This window comes from Pan paniscus, chromosome 11 (assembly GCF_029289425.2).
Source record: "Pan paniscus chromosome 11, NHGRI_mPanPan1-v2.0_pri, whole genome shotgun sequence".
NCBI classification, from domain to species: Eukaryota; Metazoa; Chordata; class Mammalia; order Primates; family Hominidae; genus Pan; species Pan paniscus.
Window position 1 is genome coordinate 1,560,949 of NC_073260.2, and position 15,080 is coordinate 1,576,028.

A 15,080-nucleotide genomic window follows, 5' to 3' on the forward strand; every position below is an offset into this window, starting at 1 on the left:
AAGAAAAAACAGACCACGGCAGGAAATCGGTCCGGAAGGTTCCACACCTGAGTTACGAGGGTCCCAGGACAGAGCTGAGACAGGTAGAGGACCTGGGCACAGAAGTCACACAGGAAATCCTCCTAGAACTGACAGGTGTGGATTTCTGCACTGAAAGGGCACAGCACATGCACCAAATGCTCCAGTGGATCTAAAAAGACCCACGTTACAATGAGGTACAACTTCAGACCAGTGGGGTTCAAGGAAAGTTCCTAAAGTCTCCAGAAATAATAGGTCACACACAAAGGATCAGAAGTCAGACCACACCAGACTCAAACCTGGCACTTGAGAAACAGGGGATCCAACACTGGGATCAGGGAAGGGGCGTCACAGGGGGACAAACAGCGTCGTGTGTCTGAACCCAGAGACAAGCGGGCAGCGTTCAGATGGTTCAGAATAAATTAGCAGGTGGCAGAGTCAACTCAACCAACAGAAACACAAGCCAGTGATTAACGACAGACACAACATACCCTGTAGACGACGTGGATCAGCTTGAAAATGCTCACATGATCTGATCTAAACAAAATGGGAGCCAGTCAACGGGGCTGGGGGAGGGGCGTCCGTGCCTCTGCGAGTGCTTGGCTCCCCCAGGGGCACGTCATAAATGTGAAGAACCAAAACCAAAACCAAAGAAAGCAAATCAAGAAACAGCCAAATGGCGGCATGCTCTTCTCAAAGGCCATGGTAAATGCCGGAAGAAACAGCGGGAAGCACTGATCCACCTGCAGGACTCGGGGGCAGAAAAGCTGATTCTGTGTCCGCTTCACAGCACTACGGAACTCTTACACTGGAAGAACCGTGAACGTGGTATTATTTTACTTTGGTAAAAATAAAAGAGAGCAGGTGAAGAGCCCTAGGAGGGCGCCGTGCCGCCGCACCTGAACCAGCATGTGGCAGATGTCCACGTGTCCAGCCTCTGCCGCGGCGTGCAGTGGAGAGCGCTTATTCTGGTGCTCCATTTTGAAGTTGGGGTCAATTCCGTCCACTGTGAACAAACACAGTTTTATTAATGATTTCAGATGTAGCCACAGACTCCAGCTCAGGACTGTCACAATGGCTGGCAAGCACTCACAAATGACCATCCTCCACACAAACAGCCACCTCGAGCCACGCCAGAACCCGCCCACAGCACCATCCTCTGGACTTGAGACTTGAGTGTGCTAGTCTCCTGCGGAATTGAACAGGCAGGTCCCTCTGTCAGAACTAACTCGGCAAGGCATGCTCTTCCCTTTACCACCCTGCTCTAACTCTGAGGTTCCTTCTGTGTTTCTGTGCGTCCTGGCCATGGCCGCCCCAGGCCCAGTGAGGTGGCTGACCAGGGCAGACACACCCTAGGGGAGCAAGCAAGGCCAGGGACAGAGGCCTGAGCATCGGTCAATTCCCAGGAGGTCTGAGAGGATGGTGAGCAACGGAGCAGTGAGGTGACCTTCACAGGTGTCCTGTGAAGTCCATGACAAAATGATTAAAACTGCTGGTCAACATAAATAAACCTTTCTTTAAGAGCAAATAGTTTCACTTCTTTTTACTTGACGTACTGTCCAGTAAAGGGCTTCTTAATCATCCTTTTCAACCCAGAGACGATGAACATCAAGAGAAATCAAGCCTAAAGCTATGAGCTCAGAGACCAAATTATCACTGGGAAGGCTCTCTAACAAGTATGCTTTTGCGTATTAGAAATCTAATGCAATCGGTTTGCCTGTTATAAAATACCTATAGCTGAAGCCTACTTTGTCCACACCACAGCTGCTGCGACCAGCACAGGTGAGACATCGGCTGCCGTCATCACCACACATTCCAGCGTCATCACCACACGTCCCAGCGTCATCACCACACATCCCAGCGTCATCACCACACGTCCCAGCGTCATCACCACACGTCCCAGCGTCATCACCACACGTCCCAGCGTCATCACCACACGTCCCAGCGTCATCACACGTCTCAGCGTCACACGTCTCAGCGTCATCACACGTCTCAGCGTCAACACCACACGTCTCAGCGTCATCACCACACATCTCAGCATCATCACACGTCCCAGCGTCATCATCACACGTCTCAGCGTCATCACACGTCTCAGCGTCATCACACGTCTCAGCGTCATCACCACACGTCCCAGCGTCATCACCACACGTCCCAGCGTCATCACCACACATCTCAGTGATGCCGTCATCACATCTCGGCGTCATCACCACACGTCTCAGCGTCATCACACGTCTCAGCGTCATCACCACACGTCCCAGCGTCATCACCACACATCTCAGTGATGCCGTCATCACATCTCGGCGTCATCACCACACGTCCCAGCGTCATCACACGTCCCAGCGTCACCACACGTCCCAGTGTCATCACACGTCCCAGCGTCATCATCACACGTCCCAGCGTCACCACACGTCCCAGCGTCACCACACGTCTCAGCGTCATCACCACACGTCCCAGCGTCATCACCACACATCTCAGTGATGCCGTCATCACATCTCGGCGTCATCACCACACGTCCCAGCGTCATCACACGTCCCAGCGTCACCACACGTCCCAGCGTCATCACACGTCCCAGCGTCATCATCACACGTCCCAGCGTCACCACACGTCCCAGCGTCATCACACGTCCCAGCGTCATCATCACACGTCCCAGCGTCACCACACGTCCCAGCGTCACCACACGTCCCAGCGTCATCATCACACGTCCCAGCGTCACCACACGTCCCAGCGTCACCACACGTCCCAGCGTCATCATCACACGTCCCAGCGTCACCACACGTCCCAGCGTCATCATCACACGTCCCAGCGTCATCATCACACGTCCCAGCGTCACCACACGTCTCAGCGTCATCACATGTCCCAGCGTCATCACACGTCCCAGCGTCGTCACACGTCCCAGCGTCATCACCACACGTCTCAGCGTCATCACACGTCCCAGCGTCACCACACGTCCCAGCGTCATCACCACACGTCCCAGCGTCATCACCACACGTCCCAGCGTCATCATCACACGTCCCAGCGTCACCACACGTCCCAGCGTCATCACCACACGTCCCAGCGTCATCACACGTCCCAGCGTCATCACCACACGTCCCAGAGTCATCACCACACGTCTCAGCGTCATCACCACACGTCTCAGCGTCATCACCACACGTCTCAGCGTCATCACACGTCCCAGCGTCGTCACACGTCCCAGCGTCATCACCACACGTCCCAGCGTCATCACCACACGTCTCAGCGTCATCACCACACGTCTCAGCGTCATCACCACACGTCTCAGCGTCATCACACGTCCCAGCGTCGTCACACGTCCCAGCGTCATCACCACACGTCTCAGCGTCATCACCACACGTCTCAGCGTCATCACACGTCCCAGCGTCATCACCACACGTCCCAGCGTCATCACCACACGTCTCAGCGTCATCACCACACGTCCCAGCGTCATCATCACACGTCCCAGCGTCACCACACGTCCCAGCGTCATCACCACACGTCCCAGCGTCGTCACACGTCCCAGCGTCATCACCACACGTCTCAGCATCATCACCACACGTCCCAGCGTCATCACACGTCCCAGCGTCATCATCACACGTCCCAGCGTCACCACACGTCCCAGCGTCATCATCACACGTCCCAGCGTCACCACACGTCCCAGCGTCATCACACGTCTCAGCGTCATCACCACACGTCCCAGCGTCATCACACGTCCCAGCGTCATCACACGTCCCAGCGTCATCATCACACGTCCCAGCGTCACCATCACACGTCCCAGCGTCACCACACGTCCCAGCGTCACCACACGTCCCAGCGTCACCACACGTCCCAGCGTCATCACCACACGTCCCAGCGTCATCACCACACGTCCCAGCGTCATCACCACACGTCCCAGCGTCGTCACACGTCCCAGCGTCGTCACACGTCCCAGCGTCATCACCACACGTCCCAGCGTCATCACACGTCCCAGCGTCATCACACGTCCCAGCGTCATCACCACACGTCCCAGCGTCATCACCACACGTCCCAGCGTCATCACACGTCCCAGCGTCATCACACGTCCCAGCGTCATCACCACACGTCCCAGCGTCGTCACACGTCCCAGCGTCGTCACACGTCCCAGCGTCATCACCACACGTCCCAGCGTCATCACACGTCCCAGCGTCGTCACACGTCCCAGCGTCATCACACGTCCCAGCGTCATCACACGTCCCAGCGTCATCACACGTCCCAGCGTCATCACCACACGTCCCAGCGTCATCACACGTCCCAGCGTCATCACACGTCCCAGCGTCATCACACGTCCCAGCGTCATCACACGTCCCAGCGTCACCACACGTCCCAGCGTCATCATCACACGTCTCAGCGTCATCACACGTCCCAGCGTCATCATCACACGTCCCAGCGTCACCACACGTCCCAGCGTCACCACACGTCCCAGCGTCATCATCACACGTCTCAGCGTCATCACCACACGTCCCAGCGTCATCACACGTCCCAGCATCGTCACACGTCCCAGCGTCACCACACGTCCCAGCGTCATCATCACACGTCCCAGCGTCATCACCACACGTCCCAGCGTCATCACACGTCCCAGCGTCGTCACACGTCCCAGCGTCATCACCACACGTCCCAGCGTCATCACACGTCCCAGCGTCATCACACGTCCCAGCGTCATCACACGTCCCAGCGTCATCACCACACGTCCCAGCGTCGTCACACGTCCCAGCGTCACCACACGTCCCAGCGTCATCATCACACGTCTCAGCGTCATCACCACACGTCCCAGCGTCATCATCACACGTCCCAGCGTCATCACCACACGTCCCAGCGTCATCATCACACGTCCCAGCGTCATCACCACACGTCCCAGCGTCACCACACGTCCCAGCGTCATCACACGTCCCAGCGTCATCACCACACGTCCCAGCGTCGTCACACGTCCCAGCGTCATCATCACACGTCCCAGCGTCATCACCACACGTCCCAGCGTCACCACACGTCCCAGCGTCGTCACACGTCCCAGCGTCATCACCACACGTCCCAGCGTCATCACACGTCCCAGCGTCATCACACGTCCCAGCGTCATCACCACACGTCCCAGCGTCGTCACACGTCCCAGCGTCATCATCACACGTCTCAGCGTCATCACACGTCCCAGCGTCATCACCACACGTCCCAGCGTCACCACACGTCCCAGCGTCACCACACGTCCCAGCGTCACCACACGTCCCAGCGTCATCATCACACGTCTCAGCGTCATCACCACACGTCCCAGCGTCGTCACACGTCCCAGCGTCGTCACACGTCCCAGCATCATCACCACACGTCCCAGCGTCATCACACGTCCCAGCGTCATCACACGTCCCAGCGTCATCACCACACGTCCCAGCGTCGTCACACGTCCCAGCGTCACCACACGTCCCAGCGTCATCATCACACGTCTCAGCGTCATCACACGTCCCAGCGTCATCACCACACGTCCCAGCGTCATCACCACACGTCCCAGCGTCATCACACGTCCCAGCGTCATCACCACACGTCCCAGCGTCATCATCACACGTCCCAGCGTCATCACCACACGTCCCAGCGTCACCACACGTCCCAGCGTCATCATCACACGTCTCAGCATCATCACACGTCCCAGCGTCATCACACGTCTCAGCGTCATCACACGTCTCAGCGTCATCACACGTCCCAGCGTCATCACCACACGTCTCAGCATCACCACACGTCTCAGCGTCATCACCACACATCTCAGGGCCACAACTCACTAGTTTTGCTTTTCCTTAATCTCTATTTCTGCTTGATTTAATAATCACATACCAATTCCTTTTTAAAAATTAGAACTTCGTAGAGAATAGTTCTAATATCTTGCGTAACTGGAATGAACACCATAAAAAGCCTCAACACCAGTGGGCAACCTATTCTCACTCATCAGAGAACTTGGAGACACAGAAACAGAAAACCAAAACGAGACCAGCCTCCTGAGGAAGGAGTAACAACTGCTCTCAGCTTCTTTCAGTGCCACAGGGCCGGCTGCGTGTGCCCGGGCCGCAGGAAGGCACTTACCCAGCATGAGGAGCACCTTCTGAAGCTCCCCTTGCCTGGCGGAGAAGTACAGCTGCTTTGGGTGGAAGCGAAGCTTCTTGGGTCTGTGGGAAGCACAAGACAACAGTCAGCATGGGGCTCTGCATCCCACACATGAAGCTGAAGGCTGGAAGGCCCGGCAGATGTCTGCCCACCAGCCCCACAAGCTCAAGTGCAAACCCACCAGTCGAGATATCTCATGGTAAAAACTGCGGACAAGAAACTGCGTTCCCAGTCACTGCAGGAGAACACTACGCACTGTGAGGCTTTTACACAACACGACGACAGAACCAGCGCAGGATGCAGGGGAACCTCATCTACGCTCAGCACAGCCGGGACCAGCCCCAGCCAGGATGAGCCCACACAGCGTGGTCACGAGTGAGGGCACAGCTCGCACTACAGAAGATGCCTTGGGCGGTGAGAGCTGGGAACACTGGCACTTTTGCTTTGAAACCTTAACTCAATGACTAAACTGATAACTGATACGGTTTGGACCTCTGTCCCTCCCAAAACTCACGTTAAAATGTGACCTCCAGTGTTGGAGGTGAGACCCAGTAGAAGGTGACTGGATCCTGGAGGCAGATCCCTCATGAATGGCTTAGTGTCATCCCTCCCCCTGGTGATGAGTGAGTTCCCGCTCAGTCAGTTCCCACAAGATCTGGTCGCTTAAGAGTCTGGGAGCCTCCCCCTTCTCTGTCTCTTGCTACTGCTCCTGCTTTGCCTTCCACCATGACCGTAGCTTCCTGAGGCCTCCCAAGGAGCAGATGCCAACACCATGCTTCCTGTACAGTCTGGAGAACCGTGAGCCAATTAAGCCTCTTTTCTTTATAAATCATCCAGCCCTGGGCATTTCTTTATATTGACACAAAAGCAGACTAACACAATCACCAAGGGATGGGGGAGAGAGTGGGGTCAGGAACAGTCTGGGGTCTGGTCAGCGAGCAGGGCCTGTTGGCGTCGGCAGATGGTACCGTCGCTTCAACAGCAGGCTCAGAGGCGAGGCTGGAGGCAGACAGAGGGGAGATCCAGGGAGGAGGCACCACAAGCCTCAGTGCCACAGTCTGGTCTGCCTCCCTGGTGGGGCAATGCTGAGAGGAGGACGAGGAGGGGTGGGTTTTTGTGAGCTGTCGGGAAAGCCTGGAGGGCCCCTTGGCCCAACCCTCGCATTGCACAGATGGGGTGTGGCCTGGGAGGGAAACGGAGTCAAGGCAGCAGAAGCAGTGTCTGCTCTCATGACCTAAGGGCAGCTCAGGGCCAACAGCAACCAGGAAATGTTTGTCAAAGCTCACCAAGACCTACCTCCTCACTTAGGACTTCAAAGGTGTCAGAGGTTGCTCTTAATATAATGCAGAGGACAGTAATTTACAATAATTTCCCAAAATAGTGTGAAAATATACGAATTATTCTAACGAACAGCATTAATCAAAAAGCTGAGAAGTGCTAAAGTGACACCATGGGGAAAAACGTGGGGTGCAGATTAAAACAGGCTCTGAGACATCTCTGAAATCACATGTCAGGTCTTACTTTTCCGAGTCGAGGGCGATGAGAGCGCTCTCCAAGGTTTCCTTCCCTGGTCCCTGGGAAAGGCCGGGAGTTGGCCTCCCAAGCCCAGCAGGTCCCGTTGGATCAAAGCCCTCGGGCACGTGGGAGGCTGTACCCTGCAGCTTGTCGTCCTCCGAGAGCGGTGGCCCGGCAGCACTTCAGGGGAGGAAATTGGGGAAAGGTTTATGAAAACACGAAACATGGCCTGTTCCGACTCTGACTGCCCGAGTGCGCTGTTTTCTAAGTGAGAGCTGCGGATTTGCTTACTGTCCGCTTAGTCCCTGGATTTAACGGTTCAGGATTCAGAACCAATTTTCCTGAGAAAACTAGGGCAACTTTTCCTAGACTTCTGGGCAGCGTGTTCAAATACACTCTCATGAATGAGCTTCAAGCTGCATCTATCAAGTCCACTGCCCACCCCAACAAAAGGAAATCCCACTGGAATTTTGATTCAAAGTGCATTAAATTTACAGGTTAATAGGAAGGAATCACCTTAACATGTCCACAATTTGAGTCTCTTTTAAATAATCTTCAAGGAAGTTTATTTTCTTTATATTAGTGTCACATTTAAGTTCTTTGTTCTGCTGGGTAGTAACAAGTTTTGTTGCTGTTTTGAAAGGGTCTCTTTTGTTATTTTATTCTCAGGCAGGGAACTGCTGCTAAGGAAGAAGGCAAGCGGCTTCTATCTCTTCTTATCAGATCCTCTTACAGACTCTTTTGAGCTCTAAAAATTTTTCAGCTGTTTCTACTGGACTCTTTCAGGAAGACAATTGTATCTGTCTAATATGAACACTTCTAATTATTTTAGACTTTTTTGTCTTCAGCTAAGGCCTTCAAACCTTAATACCACAGAACTCGGTCACAGACTGCAGCAGCCACCACTCGTCTATCGCTTGTGTACCAACAGGACTGTGCCGTCAACAGAAACACCACAGAGCTACATCAATGGGGGTGCTGTGAAAACCGGTTCAAAACAGGCAAATGGATCTACATAACCAAACCGAAAGAGAGCAACGTATGCACAAATGGCAATAAATGAATTTCAGAGTCTTAAATGTCAGAAATCACCATAAGCATCAGCGTCAGCTCAGAGACTTCTGGAAAAAACAGCAGGAAGCAATAACGTTGAGTTAACAACTGAAACTTTTTCAGGTGGACGACTGGAGAGCCCAGCCAGAGCCTGTGCCAGGTACCTGCCCGTTGTGGTGTCGGCCCTGCCCTCCAGGGCCGAGCCCTTCTCCTGCCCGGGGACTGGTGTCACGGTCGAGGTGGTGTCTGCTTTAGCTATCGTCACCTCTTTGGCCTTGGAGCTCTCCTCCCCACAGTGGGGACAATAGCTGGCGTTATTGACTCGAGAGGCACAGTCTTTGTGGAAACGGTGAGAGATGCTGCTCTCGGGCTGACACTCCATAAAATTACCCTAAAAATGGGAGGACAAAAAAAATTTTTGTTTTAATTGGGGTTAATATTTAGAAAAATAAAGTACTACTAAACTGGCACCGCATCCCACATCGGGCGGTCTGCAGAGTGAGCCATGGGTCGGGGTGGGGTCCAGTCTTGGCCCCAGGCATCGTTAAGGAGGAGGAACGATGCTTCCCGTGGTGCTCTCGCCCCACAGAGAAGAAGCTGAAGCCAGACAGAGGTCACTTGGCTGCCTCCAACCCACCCAGGCCCAGGAAAGCTGAGGCTGCCCGCAAAGAGAAGGCCTAAAGAAGGACCCAGAAGGCCCCTACTCTGAAGGGCGGATAGGGACAGGGACAGACGACAGCACCTCAGGGCACAGCATCGGGCGGGTGGAGCTGCCCCAGTGCCCAGCAGTGCGCAGCAGATGTGGTTTGGCGACCCAGGTGAGCCTCGAGGAGGGGCACACAGCCGTAAGAACAGCATTTTCTTGCAGAAAGCCAGAGATAAACAGATGTAGCAGAACCAAAAAAAGGATGTTTGAAGATGGGGAGGACATGCAAGGTGTGAAGTCCAAAGAAAATCCCCCAAAAGTGGAAGCTCTTGGCCCAGGTTCGTAAAGGGGCAGCAGGGCATCTCTGGGTGCCTGAAGCTCACACTCAAACACTCACACACACAGACAGACGCTTACAGGCAGAGGCTCACACAGATGTGTGTGCGCACAGACACACACACACACACACACACCCCCTACATGCACGAGGATGACCACACAGGGGAAGCAGCCCATTCTCGGGGGGCCCTGGGCACGGCTGAGCACAGATGTTTGACACTGAAATAACTGATGACCCAAGATCCCAGCAGAAACAGCCCAGGGCACAGCAAGGTGCTGTCACCTCTCCCAGGAGCTGTGTGCTCTGTACACCCTTATCATGGGGGGGTGAATGTCCTCAGTACAGCCTCCACCTGGAGTCTCCAGTGCGTCACAAGCCCCTCACCACTGCTCTCGAGCCCCAGTGCCTTAGACAACTTCACCCCCAACCCCCACTTCCCTCCTCTGACCTGGAAGCCCAGGTCACACCGTCCTAGTCATCTCCAAAAGCGGTTTCCAGGCGGTAGGAGGGAAATGGGGGTTGGGGGTGAAGGTGTCTAAGGCACTGGGGCTCGACAGGGGTGGTGAGGGGCTTGTGAACACTGGAGACCTCCAGACGGACACCAGACCTGGGCCAGCTGCTGGACCACCCGACAGCAGGTGGACACAGGACAGGAACCAGCACCAGTGAGCAGACAGCAAAGCCTGCGGAGGACTCAGAGGCTGCCGGACTGGGCTCTTACCGCTGTGCAGAAGTAGCCACAGCCAGGACAGCACTGGTGCTTCACCATGCGGCCCCGGTGGTCTTCACACAGCACGAGGAGCGGGGCCTTGTTGGAGGGGCGCATCAGCTCATACTTGACCACGCTGTTTGTGCACCGGCCCAACTGCAATCAGACAAGACTGGTGGTCAATGTCAGAGTCACGAGAGGCCGGCATTCCCTCCCACCAGGCGCTGGGCAGTGCAGGCACACAAGAGCTGCTCAGCAGGTGTGGGCTGACTGAGCCGAGCCCTGCAAGGCCAGCTTGGCTTTGCGAGCACTTATCAAGCACCTGCTACACGCCTCAGCACGGGGGACAAACAGGGAGCCCAGAGAAGGAAACGCCCATCATCTGCACAACCTGCAGGAGGCAGCGGCACATGAGCAGGTCCAGTGGGCCAGGCGCGACCACACCCACCAGATCCAGGGGGCCAGACGCGACCACACCCACCAGATCCAGGGGGCCAGACGCGACCACACCCACCAGATCCAGGGGACCAGGCGTGCCCACACCCACCAGATCCAGGGGGCAGGCGTGCCCACACCCGCCAGATCCAGGGGGCCAGACGCGACCACACCCACCAGATCCAGGGGGCCAGACGTGCCCACACCCACCAGATCCAGGGGGCCAGACGCGACCACACTCACCAGATCCAGGGGGCCAGGCGCGACCACACCCACCAGATCCAGGGGGCCAGACGCGACCACATCCACCAGATCCAGGGGGCCAGGCGCGACCACACCCGCCAGATCCAGGGGGCAGGCGTGCCCACACCCGCCAGATCCAGGGGGCAGGCGTGCCCACACCCGCCAGATCCAGGGGGCCAGGCGCGACCACACCCGCCAGATCCAGGGGGCCAGACGCGACCACACCCGCCAGATCCAGGGGGCCAGACGCGACCACACCCGCCAGATCCAGGGGGCAGGCGTGCCCACACCCGCCAGATCCAGGGGGCCAGACGCGACCACACCCGCCAGATCCAGGGGGCCAGGCGCGACCACACCCGCCAGATCCAGGGGGCCAGGCGTGCCCACACCCGCCAGATCCAGGGGGCCAGACGCGACCACACCCGCCAGATCCAGGGGGCAGGCGTGCCCACACCCGCCAGATCCAGGGGGCAGGCGTGCCCACACCCGCCAGATCCAGGGGGCCAGGCGCGACCACATCCACCAGATCCAGGGGGCCAGGCGCGACCACACCCGCTAGATCCAGGGGGCAGGCGTGCCCACACCCGCCAGATCCAGGGGGCAGGCGTGCCCACACCCGCCAGATCCAGGGGGCCAGACGCGACCACACTCACCAGATCCAGGGGGCCAGGCGCGACCACACCCACCAGATCCAGGGGGCCAGGCGCGACCACACCCACCAGATCCAGGGGGCCAGGCGCGCCCACACCCACCAGATCCAGGGGGCCAGACGCGACCACACTCACCAGATCCAGGGGGCCAGGCGTGCCCACACCCACCAGATCCAGGGGGCCAGGCGCGCCCACATCCACCAGATCCAGTGGGCCACGTGTGCCCATATCCACTCAAATGCGCCTACCAGAGGGCCGGCTGCTCAACTCTGGCAGAAGTCAAGGAAGGTTCTGGGGTGAGAGGGCTTCTGGGCTGGGTATCCAGGAAACATGAACGTATACCTGGCAGGACAGTCCAGGCCATCACAGGCCAGCAGTGGGCAGCGGTACAATGAATCTGTGGGAGCCCCAAGGATTCTGGGGCAGCCAGAGGAACCTGCATACAGGGCAAGGAGCAGGACACAGAGTCTGGGGCCTGACTGGGGAACATGGTCACTGGAGGGTTCTGAGAGGACCAGGACTTGAAGGCGCCTGTGGAGGTGGAAGCAATGAGGGCACCCAGGATGCCAGGCACTCTGCAGCACACCAGACAAAGCCTTACAGGTTTGCTACGGAAAGTTCTCTGATAGCCAGTAAGAAAACAAGAAGTAGCCCCCCCAAAAATAAGCAAATAATTGGGTGGCATTTCACTAAAGAAGAACTACAAATGCCCCCCAAAGGAAATTACACAAAGAAATTCAACATAAAAAGCCTGTGACATTCTTTGTATTCGGTCTGGCACACTGCAAAGCTGGTGTCTGTGGGGTCTGCAGAGATGACACACCATCACTGTGAGTTCTGTCCAAACTTCACAGCAAGCAACTTGGAGACATGAATCAATTACAAATACATATTCTTAAGACTCCACTTGAAGATATAATTAAGTGCACAAACATGTATCTAGAAGGACCCAGCTTTTGCAATAACAGAAAAGTAGGAACAACCAACCTGTCTACCTGCAGAAGAGTGGCTGCAGGGCACGCCCAGGTGGCATAAATGATCTACCCTGAAGCCAGCAAGAGACTTCTCGATGCCCAAATGAGGCTGCATTAGAATCACCCAGGCAACTTTTTTAAAAGACAGTCTGGGCCCCACCCCATACCTGAAACAAGACCTGAAAGGCGTAGAACCAGGGCATGTACATCCTGAAAAAATGCCCCCCTCCACACCACCACCACCAAATGCTTCTGCAGTGACTCCCTGGTTCAGGACCAGCGGCTGCAGGGCACTTGTAGCTACTGACTTTGAAAAATGTTTACATTAAAGGAAAAACAAGTTATTTTCAAAAATTCAATGTGGTTATACACATAGAAGTCTGGGAGGACATACAAAAGTACTAAGAATGATTCCCTCAGTTTTGGAATAAGAAGTGATTTTACTTTCTTATTCATGCATGTATGTAGTATCTGGATTATTTTACAATCGGCATGCATTATTTTTACAATCATAAAAGCGAGAATGCTGTATGATTCTGGCTCTGTGCTGTGTAACAAGGAAATAGAGAAGGAGCTGCGGGGCAGGGGGTCCAGGCAGAACGGCGGGAGAATTTAAGGAAGGAGACGTTCTGGGAAGGATCTATCAAATCAATGACAACGGGATCCAGTCAGGGCTGGGCAAAAAGAGATAAAACAAAGAATCCTTTAACAAGGTGGGAAAAACACAGATGCATTGGGGTGGTCCCACTGAGGTCACCATGGGTGGGAGGGGCACCCCGGGTCCACCACAGCAGAGCACAGACTCACTGACTGCTGACCGGATCCTGAAGGAGGGACCAGAACAAGAAACGAGCCCACCACAGGGAGGTGCTGTGCTTTCAGGACAGAAAGCAGCTGAAATAGGTACTGACTTCGCAAAGTAGAGATAACCCAAACCTGCTTGCCTGAAGGTGGGTCCGCACCGGCAGAACCCTGGAAAGGCTAAAGAATCAGGGCCAGCTTCGGTGGCAGGGGCTGAGCTGGTGTAAATACAGAGCTGGCGAGGCGGAGCCTCAGACGAGGTCCATGCAGCTAGGCACCCCACCTGGTGCAGGTGAGGGGTCACTCTCTGCAGAGGTGGCCACAGAGCTCACTATCCACTCTCCACACAAGCCCACCGCTACAAAACAGTTTCCTATTTTTTTAGTGTCTCACTGTTTTATTAAATATTCTATTAAGAAAACTTTCAAAAATAGAGACAAAAGTAAAATGTATCCCCATGTGCCCATGCCTGATTTCAAAAATTACCAGTATTTTCCCTTCTCGTTCAAGCCATCCCCTATAACCTTTTGTGCTTAGAGAGGTGTGCTGGTATATTTAACAAAGTACCTAGGGGTAAAATGACGCCATTTTAGCCATAAATAACTCCATATGCATTGCTAACAAATCGTACTTCATATAACCTTAGAACCATTATCACGCGGAACACAGGTAGCACTTTCTCAGCGCCATTTAATACCCAGTGCCCACAGGCTCTGCAGGGCCCACAGGCTCTGCATGGTGGCTTATTAGGACACAGTGGGGTGTGCAGCTGTCCTGGGCTAGCCTTTCATCAGCTGTGGGAATGCCCTCCCTTCCTTCCTCTTCCTTGGATCTGGTTTAAACCAGATCTGGGCTCCACTGTGGGCCCCGCTCCTGGGCGAGATACAAAAGCCTCCAAGTTGGGGTCCCCTGTGACTCATCCCAGCTGTTCTGCTGCTCAGGTCTGCCGATGGGGCCCCTCCCTTCCTGCCCAGCGGCACCCTCTCTGCCCGACGCTGCCCGAGCAAGCATGAACAGACAAAGTCCAAAGGTGGGAACAGCACTGCTGTAGCCAAAACGCCCCAGCACCCCCGTCTCCTCGGTAAGACCCCAGCACCCCCATCTCCTCGGTAAGACCATGTCGTCCAGCAAGGTGCTCGCCTGTGGTGAGCTAAGACAAAAGAAACTGAAGCCAACCAGCCAAGACCAGGACTCCGAGGAGCACAGAGACGTGCAGACAGAGAAGAGTTTGTGGGAGACACTAGCACGATTATGCTCAAAGACATGGGAAATAGCAGGGCGCAATGGCTCACGGCTGTAAACCCGAGGTGGGAGGATCACCTGAGGTCAGGACTTTGAGACCAGCCTGGCCAACATAGGGAAACTCCGTCTCTATTAAAATGCAAAAACATTAGCCGGGCATGGTGGCGAGCACCTGTAATCCCAGTGACTTGGGAGGCTGAGGCACAAGAACTACTTGAACTCAGGAGGAGGAGGCTGCAGTGAGCAGAGATTACGCCACTGCACTCCAGCCTGTGTGACAGAGCAAGACTCCATCTCAAAAAAAAAAAAAAAAAAGACATGGAAGATGGAGGCAGCTCTGAGGGGAGAACTGGAGGGCCACAGTGTCCGT

The 15,080-nt window shown here is 55.4% G+C and overlaps 1 protein-coding gene across 23 annotated transcripts in view; it reads right to left on the reverse strand.

Annotated features, from left to right (window-relative positions):
* EHMT1 (euchromatic histone lysine methyltransferase 1) overlaps window positions 1-15,080 on the reverse strand; it is a 226,910-nt gene that overhangs the window by 52,407 nt on the left and 159,423 nt on the right. For 20 of the 23 annotated variants that reach the window (XM_034929673.3, XM_055117390.1, XM_034929675.2 and 17 more), the window contains 5 exons: window positions 10,378-10,521; window positions 8,835-9,061; window positions 7,624-7,797; window positions 6,082-6,164; window positions 918-1,024 (listed from right to left, as the gene is read on the reverse strand). In XM_034929673.3, the coding sequence (XP_034785564.2) occupies window positions 918-1,024; window positions 6,082-6,164; window positions 7,624-7,797; window positions 8,835-9,061; window positions 10,378-10,521 (735 nt within the window). The remainder of the gene's footprint in view (window positions 1-917; window positions 1,025-6,081; window positions 6,165-7,623; window positions 7,798-8,834; window positions 9,062-10,377; window positions 10,522-15,080) is intronic. The other 3 variants (XM_055117400.1, XM_055117398.1, XM_055117395.1) reach the window with 1 other exon arrangement.